The sequence below is a fragment of the Artemia sp. Qi Xiang Cuo genome, chromosome 8 (genome assembly GCF_049724085.1).
Source record: "Artemia sp. Qi Xiang Cuo chromosome 8, ASM4972408v1, whole genome shotgun sequence".
Classification (NCBI taxonomy): domain Eukaryota; kingdom Metazoa; phylum Arthropoda; class Branchiopoda; order Anostraca; family Artemiidae; genus Artemia; species Artemia sp. Qi Xiang Cuo.
This window is the reverse complement of record NC_142801.1, coordinates 9,768,374-9,785,066: the sequence shown is the minus strand read 5'-3', so window position 1 is coordinate 9,785,066 and position 16,693 is coordinate 9,768,374. Positions and strand designations below refer to the sequence as shown.

General features: G+C 36.8%; 1 protein-coding gene across 1 annotated transcript in view; it reads right to left on the bottom strand.

Annotated features, from left to right (window-relative positions):
- Nucleotides 1-1,546: 1,546 nt before the first annotated feature.
- LOC148949145 (delta(14)-sterol reductase LBR-like) overlaps nt 1,547-16,693 on the bottom strand; it is a 48,314-nt gene continuing 33,167 nt past the window's right edge. The window contains exons 8-10 of the mRNA XM_089092841.1: nt 14,969-15,192; nt 7,755-7,882; nt 1,547-2,704 (exon numbers count right to left, since the gene is read on the bottom strand). Coding sequence (XP_088948967.1) covers nt 2,421-2,704; nt 7,755-7,882; nt 14,969-15,192 — 636 coding nt within the window. The 3' untranslated portion in view covers nt 1,547-2,420. The remainder of the gene's footprint in view (nt 2,705-7,754; nt 7,883-14,968; nt 15,193-16,693) is intronic.

The following is a 16,693-nucleotide window of genomic DNA, read 5'->3' as shown; positions in this document are numbered from 1 at the left end:
CATGGAATTGCCTAGTTCTGGTGTTGGCTACATAGTAACTGTTCCTAATCTGATTCGTGCAATTTCAAAATTAAAAAAGAAACAATCGAAAGGTGTCGACAAGTTGTGTGGGTTGCATCTTGTACATGGTACTGCTGGTCTCCTGAGTCATTTAGAGCTTCTATTCCAAATTATCTTTAATTCTGGTCTCGTTCCCGACGTTTTTGGTACTGGAGTAATTACACCTATTTTGAAAAAAGGGAAAAATCCGTTTGAATGCGTATCTTACCGCCCTATAACTGTTTCGCCGGTTTTATGTAAGCTTATGGAATTGCTAGTTATAGATCATATTGCTTTTCAATGTTCTACCCCCGATAATCAGTTCGGATTTAAAAAAGGTGTTGGTCGCGAGCACGTCCATTATATTCTTGCTAATATATTAATAGAAGCTGATGAACTGAATGAATCCCTTATTCTAGCGAGTCATGATGTTAGACGTGCTTTTGATTCTGGGATACATCCCCAGTTATTAGTGTCTGCTCATAAACGTGGTGTGGACCGATCGGTTATTTTGCCTTTTCGGGATATGTATAAGAAGCTTCGAGTCCAAGTTAAAGTCCCGTCTCCTAACGGGCCGATTGTATTACCAAAAGCTATTCCGGTTAGAAAGGGCATTAGGCAGGGTGCAATTTCGTCACCCCGGTTGTATAATAATAGTGTTCTCGAGGCCCAAAAGTTAGTGCAAATGAGCTGCATTTTCCGAGGTTTGGATGTAACATTACTTAATTACGCAGATGATATTTTTAATTTAAGTAGATGTTTGTCTCGTATTGAAGAAAATTTTCAGATTCTAGATGATGCTTATAGAGAGATAGGCCTATCTTTTAATGCAAGTAAAAGCGAGATTGTTGCTTTCAATAGGAGAAATGCAGATTGTATAGATCTTGCTGTCAAATTTGGTGCTCAAGAGGTTCCACTGTCTGACTCCATAATGTACTTAGGAATGCCTATAGGTCATAACATGGCATCTACACGTGCTCGCCAAATAAGTAATTTCGCAGAAAAGGCACGTAAGGCTTACGGGGCGCTATCTTCAACTAAAGCGAAATATAATCGACAAATTCGAGCTAGGCTATATAATGCACTGGTGATCCCACACTTTCTGGCTTTATCACCGTTTTGGCATATATTTAGTGTTAGTGATAAAAGAAACCTTCGATCACTTTTTTACAAATATGCAAAATTTCTTTTAAATACCCCACCGGGGGTTAAAAATTCCAAGATGTCTGCAAGGTTCGGTATCACAGATCCGATTGCTGCTGTGACGAAACGTCGTTCTGAATTTTTGGGGTCGCTTGGGCCTTTTTGTCTGGAAATTGCAATTCGTCCTTCGTGTGTTTTTGTAATAATTTCTTTATTTTTTGGGGGTTTATCGTAACGTTTTTTTTTATTTTTTCATTTAAGTGTTTTTTTTTTGTTTTTTTTTTTCTTCTTCTTTATACTACATTCGTTCCCTTTTTGGTTTTTTATAGTGTGGGTTAATAAAATTATATATATATATAATTTAGCTTTGTCTTAATTAGAAAATAACAGTAATAGGGATCATGTGTTTTTGGTCAATAACACAAATAAGGCAAATAGCCCTAATAATGCTAAAATAGAATAGTATTTCATTCCCCTCATTCCCCCTAGTATTACATGTTTCGAAGGGCTATTGGTTTGGAAGGAGAGGAAATCGCTGTCTTTTCTAATCTTCTTTTATCTATCACTAAGGAAACTAAAAAAAGAGGAGAGGGTAGACACGAGAAAGGGGGGTGGGGGAGGGGTAGGAAAGCAGAGGCGTAATTGCGTCACAATTCGGGGGAAGAAGGCAAAGTTGGAGCCAATTTCCCAAAACCAAGTGAAATGACAGTCCATATAGTACTATAAAGGATTCGAGGGGGGGGGGGGCAAAGTTGGATCCAATTTCTTAAAAGCAAGTAAAAATCAAGCATCTTAGTTTTGACAAGATTTTTGCAGAAACTATATTTTGGCTATATTTTGACCAGTTTTCCGCACTACATGTACAAGCTATCCAAACTACAGAATCCTTATGACCATTATTATATTTATTAAGGCAGAACTTTAGGGAAAAGACAAATAGACATATACCTACTAAATAAAAAGGACCATACAATCACGAGATCAGTGGCGTCAATTCACGAGAAGTGAAGGGGGGGGGGGGCAAATTTTTCGTTTTTTATTTGTTCTAAATGAAAATGCCCGAAAAACAGAGGCAATTTTCAATGAAAATTCTCTCAAAAAGGTATTAGTCAAGGTGTAGAAGGTGAAAAAATCTAGAATGGGCGTATGCACCCCTCTCAATTGACGCCACGGCACGAGATCTAGGGACAACTTGGCTGCTACGGTCTATCACTTACACAAATAGTACAAAAATGCCGTCAATAAATGCCTGGAATTAGTCTACTTTTGGCCTTTAAACAATATCTGTCCCACGCTGGACCATATTTGTGACTCATCCAGGCATCATCTAATCTTGCTTGTTTTAAAAGCATAATAAATGTCATCAATGGCTCCAAGAGGTAAATATACAAGCCTAAACTTCCACAGAAAGTCAACGAAACATGCATGAGCAAATCAGCAAGATAATCTGGATGACGAATTTTGCCCCATAATCTCCCAGCAAATATTCTTTCACCTGTCCCAGTGGGAATGAATTCGTATCCTAAAAATAAAAGGAAACTATAAATATGTATATATACATATAATATAGAACAATATAAATAATTACTAAAAAAAGAAATATAATAATATAAAATTTAATAATAAAATGATATAAATAAAACGTATACACACACATAATATAAGCTTGCAAACAGGGACTAAAACTGTATTATGGATAAATAATAAACTAAACTGCAGAAACAACAAGACATGGGCAAATAATAGCACTACTCAAAAAAAGAAAAGAAAAAAAAGTTCTGCTTTGGCTTAATATTGAGACAACTAACTTCCGCATAATAATAACAACAAATCGAAAAAAAAACCAGAAAATCAAAATCCGAAAAATTTACTAACAGTAACTTTAATTACAACGAAAAAATAAATAAATAAAGTTCTGCTTTGGCTTAATGCTGAGACAACTAAATTCCGCATAATGATAACAACAAATGAAGAAACAAAAATCCAAAAAACAGTACATCAAAACCCAAAAAAATTTACTAGCACAACCTTTATAATAATAAAGAACAAAGTGTTATTTGTGTTTTGGCTTAATAACTAACATATGCAATACTAATAGGTTTTTCTGCTGAATTCGGTTCATTGTTCCATGTTTGTTATTCGGTGAAATTTTTCGTTCTTTTGTCAGATAGTTAGTTTTCATAGGCGTAGGTACAAAACTAAAAGAAGAGAAATTTAGATTTTTTTTCTGTAATACTGGGAATTAAGCCGAAAATTTTCAAAGATTATAAACATTATAATAATAAAGCATTATCCAAAGTCTATAACAGATTGTCCCTGTCAGCCAACGGTCTCAGACTAAAAGAAAAGTAGGTCGTCCTCGGTTGGGGTGGGAGGATGTTGCAAGGAAAGATTAGAAATGAAAACTTCATGGGAGGGTGTAAAGAGGGAGGCTTTGAATAGATTGACGAGGAGGAGCGTTCGTTGCCGTGTTGGCCTCAAGCGGCTTGGTGCTGCGGTGATTTTTAGTAGTAGTAGTAGTACGCGTACTAAAGAATATCTGATGAGATTTTTTATTTTCAACATATAACTATTAGAAAACTCAAAAACGTGGAATTTATTTTTGTCTTTAAATCGAAACATCCATTACGCAGACACCCTGGGTGATAGAAACAATGCGAAATTCCAATTCAGCATAAACAATGAAATTCACTTATCATGAATTACAAGTTGTAATCTTGACTGGATCAAGCATCAGACAAAGATGAGGACATCAAGGCTCCGATTTTACAAGATATATCAGGTGCCATATAAGCGGACTTCAGTGAGAGAAGGAGGTCATGCTCAAACTCTTGTTTGTGGTGATTTTTGTTTGTTTCAAGCTTAATTTGCATATTCAATTTGAGTTTCCCTCGTTTTTACATTTATTTATTAATTTACATTAATATATATATTGTATGTTTGTTTGCATTGATTGTTTATTTAATTTCTGTTCGTTTTAAGTTTCATTTGTACTTCAATTTGAAAATATTATTTTCGTCTTAAGGTTGATCTTCATATTCAGTCTAAGTATTAATCGCTTTAAGATCTATCAATTCATATATAACATTGATTTTTGTATGTTTTTGCTATGATCGATTATTTAATTTCTTTTAGTTTTGGGTTTCATTTCTTCTGTAATAGTAATTTCTGGTCTTTTTGAGTTTTAATTTTAAAAGGTATTTGTATCTGCTGAGCTTAAGTTCAAAATGGCCTTTACTTTTCTTTGAAAAACTTATTTTTTCGAAAAGTTTTTTAATTTATTTTTGTTCGTTTTTGATTGAAAAAAAATTCAAGTTTTTAAAAATTCCTTATTTCAAAATCAAACTTAAAAAAAAAAAATCAAATATTCATCAAAATAAGCAAACTGATATCAAGGTAGCAATATCGAAGTGAAATAATGGGCTTGTGTCAACCTCGGGGTTTTTATTATCTGATATTTTAACTGTTTTAAATAAAATGGATATGTCTAAATGTTCATTGGATGGGTTTGGGGAAAAATGGCGTGGGGGGACTAGATTAAGCTTCTGTCTATTTTGACTCTTTAAAAGTGAACTAGAACATTCTATTTTCAATCAGATGAGCCCTCTCTGAAGTTTATACGAGTATCCCTTCTATAAAAACCATATAAATCCCCAGAGTATAACTTACAACGCCTGTGCCTGGGCCCTGGGATGTTGTGTTGACCCTGGAGTTTCAATATCTGATGGTTGAACTATTTTTAACAAAATGGTCACCTGAAATTTTTATCGGATGGGTTTATCCATCCGATACGCCCAAAGGCATGGAGGGCGGGAGGGGCTAGTTGCCCTCCGATCTTTTTCACTCCGAGAAAATGAACTACAACTTTTATTTCCATTCAAATGTACCCTCTCTGAAGTTTACACTATACCTTCGATAAGAACCATATATGCCCCCAGAGTAATACTTACACCCCCTGCCCCCGCCCGGGGGGGGGGGGGGGTTGTGTCAACACAAGAGTTTTCCTTATATGTCCTTTGAACTATTGTTAGCGAAATGACGATACGTAAAGGAGTTTTGTTATATGATCTTTTAACTATTTTTAACAAAATGGCTACCTCAAATTTTTTATCAGATGTATTTGGGGGAAAAGGGCTTGGGGGGCCAGTTGCCCTCTGCTCACTTTGGACTCTTAAAAAGGGCTGGATTTCAATATCCAATCAAATGAGCCATCTCTGAAGTTTATACGAGCATCCCTTTCATACGAAAAATATATGCCCCAGGGCATAACTTACAACGCCTGCCCCCGGGCCCAGGGGGGTTGTGACGACACCTGAGCTTTTGTTATCTGACTTTTGAAAAAATTTTTACTTAATGTCTATCTCAAAATTTTTATTGGATACATTTGGGGAAAAGGGGCATGGGGGACTATAACCCTCCAATATCTTTTGACTCGAAAAAACCTTCCAAAAACTTTCTCAATTTCCAATCAAAGGAGCCATCTCTGAATTTTTTACGAGCATCCCTTCAATAAAAACCATATGTTCCCCAAGGGCATAACTTACAACACCTGCCCTCGGGCTCTGGGGGGCTGTGTTGACCGCTGAGTTTTCGTTATTTGGTATTTGAACTATTTAAAAAAAAGCTATCTCAATGTTCTTATCGGATGGGATTCAGAAAAAAGGGCGAGGAGGGGGGGGGGCTAGGTGCACTCCAATCTCTTTTGACTCTTAAAAAGTGAACTAGAACTTTCAATTTCCAATCAAATGATACCTCTTTGAAGTTAATACGAGCATCCCTTCCATAAGACCCATATATGCCCCCAGGGCATAACTTTCAACGCCTGCCCCCGGGCCCTGGTGGGTTGTGTCAATACCGGAATTTTTGTTATATAATCTTTGAACTATTTTTAACAAAATAGCCATCTTAAAATTGTTATTGGATGCATTTGGGATAAAAAGAGTTAGGGGGGGGGGGGGGAGCTGGTGATCCACCATTAAACTATGAAGCTTAAAAATTGAACAATAACCTTCAAATTACTGAAAACATAGCCCTCTCTGAAGTTGATAAGAAAATGTTTTCTAAAAAGAACTTTATACCCTAGGGCATAACTTACAACATTTTCCCTGAGGGCTGTGGGGGAGTTGTCATCCTCAAGGACCTAATTTACAGAACTTAAAACAACGTTTAATACAATGGCTGTCTCAAAAATTTTGATTGGATGTGTTTGGGGAAAAGGTGGGCGTGAAAGGGGGGCTAGTTGCCCTCAAATCACTTTCGACTATTAAAAAGGGACTAGCCCTTTGAATTTCCAATCCAATGAGCCTTTTTTGAAGTTTCTACAACACCACCTTCTATAAAAACCTTATATGCCCTCAGGGTATAACTTAAAACCCTTGCCTTGAGGGTTGTGGGGGAGTGTCCTCCGCAAAAATATATTTTCTATCTGAAAATCAACGCCGCTGAACAAAATGGCTATCTAAAAATTTTGATTGGTTGTGTTTGGGGGAATGATGGGCGTGGGGGGGACTAGTTACCCTCCAACCACTTTCGACTATTAAAAAGGGCAATAGCCCTTTGAATTTCCAATCAAATGAGCCTTTTTTGAAGTTTCTACGACAACGCTTTCTATAAAAACCTTATATGCCCCGGGGCATAACTTACAACCTTTGCCCTGAGGGCTGTGGGGGATTGTCCTCCTCAAAACATATTTTCTATCTGGAAATCAACTACGCTGAACAAAATGGCTATCTCAAAACTTTGATTGGATTTATTTGGGGGAATGATGGGCATGGGGGGGCGAGTTGCCGTCCAATCATTTTCGACTATTAAAAGGGGCACTAGAACTCTCGATTTCCAATAGAATGAGCCCCCTTTGAAGCTTCTATGACGACCCGTTCCGTATGAAGTGCCACTGAAAAAAAAAACATTGGAGCCGTATGGCCTTTACTATAGGCAACGCTACAGCGTTGCCTCTGATAGTCAACAGATTGCTGCGACAGCTGAATCGTAAGTTTGTAGAATTTTATTTTTCAGAATTTTATTTGTAGAATTTTATTCTAAAATTTAGAACACTTTGAAAAAAAAAAAAAATCAATCGAGGAAGGATTGACATTTGATGCTGATTCAAGAACGGTAACTCTTATCCTTGTAAAAATTTTCAGGAAGAACAAATTTTTGGGAATTACGGACAGCGGCCAAATCTAAACAATGGTTATGGGTATTATATCAAATATTTCATGGATGTTTATAGTAAAGAACAAGCTCTAGCCAATAGTAACCGAAATATTAGAATAAAATGCAAATTCCGAAATATACCAAATCAATTCATGACACAAAATAATAGTAAAGAATAAACTCTGGCCCATAGTAACTGAAACATAAAAATAAAATGCAATTTTATTTTTATACTTTAAAAAACAGATATAGATAAACACATCTGAGGAATTTAAGGGGGGAGGGGTAGGAATCCTAGAGTCCTTTCCCTAACTAGTTACACCACTTACGAGTCTTCCTAATTTCCTCTTAACGTTTTTTGCCGTTTGGGTGCTTTCTTGAGGTGCAATATTTCCAATAAATAAAAAAAAGGTTACCTTGAAATTTGGGTGCATGTGGATCCTGCTTAAAGGCCACCTTATCATAATTGCTTGAACAAAATATGTAGAATGATATGCAGAAGAGTACCCCAATTGCCGCCAACGCGTAAACATTCAATTCAGACCTAAAACAAAAGCCTGTATGAATCAATACATTTTAAAAGAAAATGTCATGATTTTGAATTAAAATCAAGTTGCTATCAAGCCACGGCTAATTGGAGATAAATCCAAGACAGATAGTCTGAGCGACAGGCAAAGCTGGCATAAGCCTTTATCAGGATTGTATAAAAATGATGTCATTTTCACTTGTTGACAGACAGTCTATCATCCATCCATCCTAGAGCAGAACTAAGATAGATGGTCATAGAACTAAGGGATGATCGGACAATGTCCACTGGACTTGTATGCAAAACGGGGGACTGAATTTGCTAAGACTCACAGGCCAAAAAATGACCTAAGCCTAATAAGCTTGCCTGCTTAGAATCCTTCAATATAAATTTCTTTTTCAATTAGGTAAAAATTTTCAAGGTTTCTGATTCATTGCTATTATAGAATTAATGGGATAATTTTCACTCCCAAAGACAGTATTAGTCGCAGTGTTTAGGAGGAGAAAAAGAAAGTTAATGAAGACTGAATTATTTGCCGAGTTAACAAAAGAACACCAACGTTATGTCGCTAACTGAGGTAATTAAGCTTAATCCTCTGAGGTTATTTAATGAAAAGAAAAATGTAATGTGATACGCAATTGATCCACACATTTTCAGGGCATATTTATTGCATACTTTGCATAAATAAGCACTGATACCCGGAGTAATATCTTGACTCATATTTTAGCTTCATTGTTGAATTTAAGGTATTTCAAGAAGAAATTGCTCTAAGAAATGCATGTAGATTTCAAACACAGTGAACCCAGGCCATATCTACAATTTTTTGTTCGGGGGGATACCAAAATACTGAAAAAGAAGGGGTTTACCCCCCGTGGACTTTATCTAACGATCCCAAATCAGGGTTTTTACCTTCATTTTTAAGACCACTATACGGGTCGGATAAATATTTCGGAGGGGTGACAAAATCAGACCCGTTACCCTGGATATAGCCCTTCTAAGCGCTTAAGATTATTACGATAATCACAAGAACTTCGTACACTGTTCATATAATCTTGAGAAGGATAATAACCATAAACTCAGAAAATCGTAATGACTGATTAGTCTGGTCCTTCATTAGAAAGCTCTTTGAGAGGTTGGTCTTCAGAGAAGACTGACACTTCACAGAGGTCTTCACAGAGGACCAGACATCACAGAAGTCTGGTCCTTCATTAGAAAGCTCTTTGAGAGGTTGGTCTTCAGAGAAGACCTTCACAGAGGTCTTCACAGAGGACCAGACATCACAGAAGTCCGGTCCTTCATTAGAATGCTCTTTGAGAGGTTGGTCTTCAGACAAGACCGACACTTCACAGAGGACCAAACTTCACAGAAGTCTGGTCCTTCATTAGAAAGCTCTTTGAGAGATTGGTCTTCAGAGAAGACCGACATTTCACAGAGGTCTTCACAGAGGACCAGACATCACAGAAGTCTGGTCCTTCATTAGAAAGCTCTTTGAGAGGTTGGTCTTCAGAGAAGACTGACACTTCACAGAGGTCTTCACAGAGGATCAGACTTCACAGAAGTCTGGCCCTTCATCAGAAAGCTCTTTGAGAGGATGGTCTTTACAGAAGATGTCAACGCAATGTGCGACTATGGAGAATACCAGTTCGGGTTCTGTGACGGCCTGGGTGTGCAAAACACCCCAACCACTTTTCTGGGCGATTTTAGAGCATCATAAGCTAGGAAAATCGTAAGGAGGTGCTTGCTCGAGTAGTAACCCTGGGTCTTACTTTACTTTACTTACTTTCGGCGGAAACCAGACGATGAACTGTCCTGCCCGGCACCAAAGGATCTTGGGATGACTTCCGACCACCACTTGGACCTGTCGGTTGCAGCTTCTCCAGTGATCTTCAGCCAGTGTTTGTCCCATCTCCGACCGTGTCTCTTGAATCCTCCCCACGGTTCCAGGTCCTCCTTGTATTTTTGCCACAGGTTCTTCTTTTTCCTCCTGTTTTACGTTTCTAGGAGGGGGCTGGTTCGCAGACAAGTATGTCTCAACATATCGTGCCTTTGGGGCGGCTCAATGTGTGGCCAAAGAGCTCCAGGCCTTTTAATGATAAGCGATAGCTCTTCTGATTGGTCACAGCGACTCCTTACTTCACTATTGGAAATCATGTCCCATCTCTTAATGCGGAGGATGTAACGAAGGCAGCGGTGGTCGAACACGTCCAAAGTTCTCGCATCTTCAGCCTTGATCGGCCATGTCTCACAAGCATACAGGAGTACTGCTCGAGCAGTTGCACCATAGATTCTGACTTTTGTTTTGGTTGAGATCTCCCGTCTGGTCCATAATGCTTTTTTCAGACTAGTAAAGACTCCCTAGTCTTTTGCTATGCGGGCAGACATATCCCTTTCAGCTCCGCCATCTGGTGTTATGATACTTGAATTCCTCATCGCTTTCTATTGGCTCACCGTCGAGGGTAACTTGGCAAGGAGCAGGTTGGTTGAGAGCAAATACTTTAGTCTTTTCGCCACTAATGGTCAGTCCGATGCGCTTTGAGACCTCAGAGGTATCGTCGATAATGCCTTGTAAGCTGTCGGCGGTAGATTCCAGCTCAGCAACGCCGTCTGCGAAGTCCAGATCTGTCAGGGGCTGGAGGAAACCAGCTATTTGTCCGAAAACTATTCCGCTTTGGTTTCACATTGCATTATTCATGATCCAGTCTATCGTGTAGTTGAATAATGTAGGTAAAAGGGGGCATCCCTGCTTTACCCCAAACTCCACTGGAAACTTAGGGGTGTAATTGCTGGAAACACGGACGCAAGTCTCAGTGTCCTTATACGCACTTCGAAGTATCTCAATGAGCTCCTGTGGCGCACCGTCTTCAGCCATAATTCTCCATAGCTCCTCTCTGATGAGAGCGTCGAAGGCAGCTGCAAAGTCAATAAAGGCGATGAGAAGGGGTAGATGAAACCTGCTGTACTGCTGAAGGATGAAGCGAATCGTCAATATCTGTTCTGGACAGCCTCTGCCTGGTCTGAAGCCTGCTTGTTCAGGACGGGTTAACTTGTCACGTGCGTCTTTGAATCGATTCAAAAGAATGACGCAGAAGATCTTCATGGTATGGTCGATCAGGGAGATACCTCTATAGTTTCCGCAAATGGCCTTATCTCCTTTTTTGTATAGCGGAATGAAGTCTGATACTTTCCAGTCGTTTGGGAAGGTCTTCGTCATCCATTCCTGGACAACCAGGTCGGTAAGCTGGCATAGTAGAATTGGTGAGGCCTTGAACATTTCAGAAGGGATCCCGTCCTCTCCTGGAGTGTTATTGTTTTTTATGCACTTCAGTGCTTTTTCTACGTCCACAACACTTGGAGGATCGAGGTTTATTGCGTAGGGCTCTCTAGCAGCACTCGAGAAGGCAGGTAGATCGCACGGGGGTTTGACAGGGTTCAGTAGCTCAGAGAAATGCTCTCGCCAGCGTTCCATGCGTCCTTCTTCTGTTCGGATGAGTTCTCCGGACTGTAACCCTGGGTCGACTCTACCATGTTTTTTTTACTGTATGTTTTTTCCCTAGCCTCCCTTGGTCCCTCACCCTTAGGTTTCTTACCTTCATAAGAGTCTTTTTTACACATTGCCGACTTATGCTAAATCGATTTTCCTTATTTTACTGCTCTATAGCATGTTCAGAAATTCGCTATCAAAATATTCGGTTTAATTGAGCATAAACCTTAAACTTAAATAAGTAAGCGTAAAAGAAACGTCTAAAAGAGCCTTAATATAAATTGCCAAAACAAAGAAAAAAAAGACGCATCACTACTACCTGCTTGAATTACTGCATGAAAGCAATTTTTCTTGCTTTTTGAAGTTGAGGGGCTAAGACCCTTCATTTCAGGGTTTTCGACCATGGTGATCCCAACAATGAACTTTTTATTTTGTTCTGCTGCCGTTTTAGACAGTTCTACACATCTTTTTGAAATTCCCATATATTTATTGTCATCAATTGCTTTGATCAAGCACTTTGAAAATAAACCTTTAAAAATACTACAAGTGGACATGGTCAGATTAGTAACAATTTGAATCAATTAAGTCAAACTTTCATAGCTGCTTTGCATGATATAGGCAGTTCTTCTATCTTGAATTCTTTGAATTCTTCTATCTTGCAAGCCAGTGTGTCTTTGTATGTGTTTTAACATAGCCCTTTTGGTCTGATAAATACCTTTGCAATGAATGCTACATTACCCTAATTAAAAAACAAAAACAAAAAAAAACCGTTGTTTCTATGGCTTCGCAAAGTAAAATAAGTAAAAAAGTCTTACATCAGCCATCTTCAAAACTTTGGGGGAAATTGAATTGCTTTCACACTGAAAAATAGAATATTAAATTGTTCTTTCAGCAATGTTGTGTTTGTATAGCTATGGAGACCTTTTCACCCTATTATATACCCTTTGACATATCACACTATTAGAGGTGAAATAACGTGCAAAAAAAAACAACAAACAAAGCAAAAAAAAAGTAAAAAAAGAGTCTATGTAAAAAAAGAAACTGAACAATCACTACTGATCTTGTCACACAAAAATCGCATTTTTTTATCAAATAAATATAGGATCCTTGCCACTTTGCCACTCTACAAAGGAATTGTGGTGACGTACTTTCTAAAGCATCTGGAAGGAAAACTGAATCTTCCCAAAAATAACTTTCCCTAATTTAGGAAGCCCCTGACACTGGAGAAACTTTCATATACCTCGTTTATCTTATCTGTAGAAAAGATCCATGAGTTAAATATGAAATAAAACTTAAATATAAAATGAAAATAAACTTTATTCATAAAAATAAAAATTGTCATAGTTGACATCCTGAATTAATTTTTAATTTGTCCATTACAATCTATAGTTTCACTGTACATCATGGACCAAACTTCGATTTATCAGTTTTTTCTTGAAGTAATGCAGGCAATATTCCGAAGTAGTTTTTCCGAAGTTTCCGATATTCCGAAGCGCCACTGTATATCATGGGCCAAACTTCGATTTATCAGTTAAGTAAAGTTATAAGATTATTCTTGAAGTAATGCAGACGATATTCCGAAGTATTTTTGAATCTGTCCCTTCGAATCTAAACCTTCACAATAAATCGTGGATAAAACTTTGAATTAAAGGGGTTTGATACCGTAAAATCATTTGCGAACCTCAGCGACGGCTGACCGTCTCAAAGACAATGGTCCAATTAGTGATCTTTAACAAGGGACTAGCCATCAAGAGCTATCGAGAATCTGGGGTTTAACGATGAAATTTTACGGCCCCTGAGTCAGCCTTTTTGATTTTCAATCAAAAACGTAGCACCAAAGGAAACTCTCAAAGCGGCCAAATTGCTCAAATGGTACTCCTTTTCTAGCGTTTTCTTAGCAGGTATGCTATAGAATTTTTAGGGAGCTGTCCTCTCCTGAACTTTAAAAACAAAATTCTGCTCTTTTTATTTGAAAAAAATTGTACTTTCCAATGAGGTAAGTCTCATTAAACTGAATATCTCTATTTCCAGCACAAAACGGGTTAAGTTAAATAGTCTTTTCATAGATCTCTGGGAAAGTAGATATCGGCTATTAGTTTTCGCTCCTTTAATTTAAGTTCTTATCCAAGCTCTATAAGTTATTACAAGACCGCCAAATTTAAAATAGTTTGGCCAAACAAACTAAAAAAAAAATTATAATGGACGAGATAAGGTGATCCTTTGAGGCATTGGTTCTCAAACTGTGTTACGTGTACCTCTTGAGGGCACACAAAAAATTTTTAGTGGGTACGTGGCCAGCCAACGTAAAAAAACAAAACAACTCTGTAATTCTAGGACTGGCAATTTCATTTACATTTTAGCTATATCTTACTTAGTACCGGTAACTGAGAAGGGGTACCTAAAATGTTTTGTGGGTAAAAAGGGGTACAGTCTCTAAATAAGTTTGAGAACTACTGCTTTAAGGTATCAAATCCCCTAAACAGATAAGTCAAACTATCAGATTATTCAAACTATAATAGTAAAATTTGGCATTTTTATGGTTAAAATATGTGGTAATTTTGTACTGCTTTAAGGTATCAAATCCCCTAAACAGATAAGTCAAACTATCAGATTATTCAAACTATAATGGTAAAATTTGGCAATTTTATGGTTAAAATGTGTGGTAATTTTGTACTGCTTTAAGGTATCAAATCCCCTAAACAGATAAGCCAAACTATCAGATTATTCAAACTATAATGGTAAAATTTGGCAATTTTATGGTTAAAATATGTGGTAATTTTGTCTTAGATTTTAGCATTATGACTAGTAAATCATTGAGGCCCGTGTATGCTAAGAATCAAAACAACTTACACTTACGTTAAAATATGTGGTAATTTTGTACTGCTTTAAGGTATCAAATCCCCTAAACAGATAAGACAAACTATCAGATTATTCAAACTATAATGGTAAAATTTGGCAATTTTATGGTTAAAATGTGTGGTAATTTTGTACTGCTTTAAGGTATCAAATCCCCTAAACAGATAAGCCAAACTATCAGATTATTCAAACTATAATGGTAAAATTTGGCAATTTTATGGTTAAAATATGTGGTAATTTTGTACTGCTTTAAGGTATCAAATCCCCTAAACAGATAAGCCGAACTATCAGATTATTCAAACTATAATGGTAAAATTTGGCAATTTTATGGTTAAAATGGGGTACAGTCTCTAAATAAGTTTGAGAACCACTGCTTTAAGGTATCAAATCCCCTAAACAGATAAGTCAAACTATCAGATTATTCCAACTATAATAGTAAAATTTGGCATTTTTATGGTTAAAATGTGTGGTAACTTTGTACTGCTTTAAGGTATCAAATCCCCTAAACAGATAAGCCAAACTATCAGATTATTCAAACTATAATGGTAAAATTTGGCAATTTTATGGTTAAAATGTGTGGTAATTTTGTACTGCTTTAAGGTATCAAATCCCCTAAACAGATAAGCCAAACTATCAGATTATTCAAACTATAATGGTAAAATTTGGCAATTTTATGGTTAAAATATGTGGTAATTTTGTCTTAGATTTTAGCATTATGACTAGTAAATCATTGAGGCCCGTGTATGCTAAGAATCAAAACAACTTACCACGAAAGAGCCACATGCCGAACTGACATTGACAATAAAAACGGCTGCGTCATACTATATAAAATCCATGGTAAGTCGGGGGCAGGCAAGTTGATGTCTTCCAAAAACCACAGTTGAGCACAACTATATAATATCTGCATGGCGGCCGCAAGATACAAAGTGGGGGACATCTTATATTCTTTGGCATTTACGTTATTCAGTAAATAGGCGAAATTTAAGGCAATCTGAAAAGTAACGAAAACCTTATATAAAGGACAATCTGTCAAATAACGGAAACCTTACATAAAAGGCATCTATAAGGCATCATTAGAATACAAATACAGAATAAAAATACAGATAAAACACAGAAGTTTACTTTTCTTTTCATGAAAATTTTATAAAAAACATTATTTATTTGATAAAAAATACAGAATTTATTATTGACGTTACAAAATGATGTTTGAAGGCTTTCACGAGTTAAAATTAAATACATGTGGGGCTGAGAACCGTTATGTTCTTTTATATATATATATATATATATATATATATATATATATATATATATATATATATATATATATATATATGTATAACATGACGATTTTTTTATAACCTTTATAGTATAACAAACTAGCCAAAAAATTATGTGGAAATTCTATCCAAATCCAAATAGCGAATTGCCTCCTGATCTGGACAAATTTCTGTTTTTATACCGGAAAAAATTTGGTTTTGCTCTAAAAAAGTGCAAAAAAAGTACTTTGACATTGGAAATATAATTAGAATAATGGAGACGGAATGGGTTAGAGCCAGGCATGCGGAGGTCTTTGGATCCGCCTTTCACCCCACCTGGAATCCCTTTCTTTTCCGGCTTTTCCTCCAATTATATCTTATATTATTCATATATGGTTTTGATCATGCATTGTGTACATGGTATTAATCAAAGCTCTGTTTTCCTAAAATGTCACCTCCCCCCTCGAAAAGCTTCTTGCGGTTAATCTGGCTTCTGGCTAACTATGTACACAAGGTGTCGTTGGCTCCTCTTTATGTTGGCTCCTCTTTATACTAAGATTTTTTTTTTTTTTTTTTTTAGTTTCACCCGCTCCTTTTTCAAATGCCAGCCCTCTTTATGTTGCCAGCCCTCTTTAAAATGCCAGCCCTCTTTATGTTGGCTCCTCTTTATACTAAGATTTTTTTTTTTTTTTTTTTTTAGTTTCACCCGCTCCTTTTTCAAATGCCAGCCCTCTAAAATAGATTTCTGCTTATGTGCCTGATATAAATAACAGTTAAAAAACAGCAAACACATATTTGATAACAACACCATTGAAAGAAGGTAATGCAAAAAGATTATTTTATGCAAAAAAATCTAAAAAGGGGTCTAAAAGGGCTAAAACACGATTCATCTTCACATGGTCCATGATTATAAATAAAAGTTAAAATAGGGATAAAATCCTTTTAATAGACAGTGTTTCACAAACAGTGATAGAAATTCACAAAAATACCAGATATTTCGTTCACACATGCAGTGACCGTCATCAGTAGTAAAACTAGTAAAAATTACCTAGGTCCATGATTTGACGCTAAAGAGCCTCCAGACACCAAACAATCCTTGCATACGTGCCTAAAATAGAGGTAATTGATGTTCCACGTGGTTTATTGATATGTTTTTTATAACTATATCAGATTACGTGACCCAGTGATTTCAAATTTGGCCCTCAAAGTTACACTAGGGTTAGATTACCACTTGGG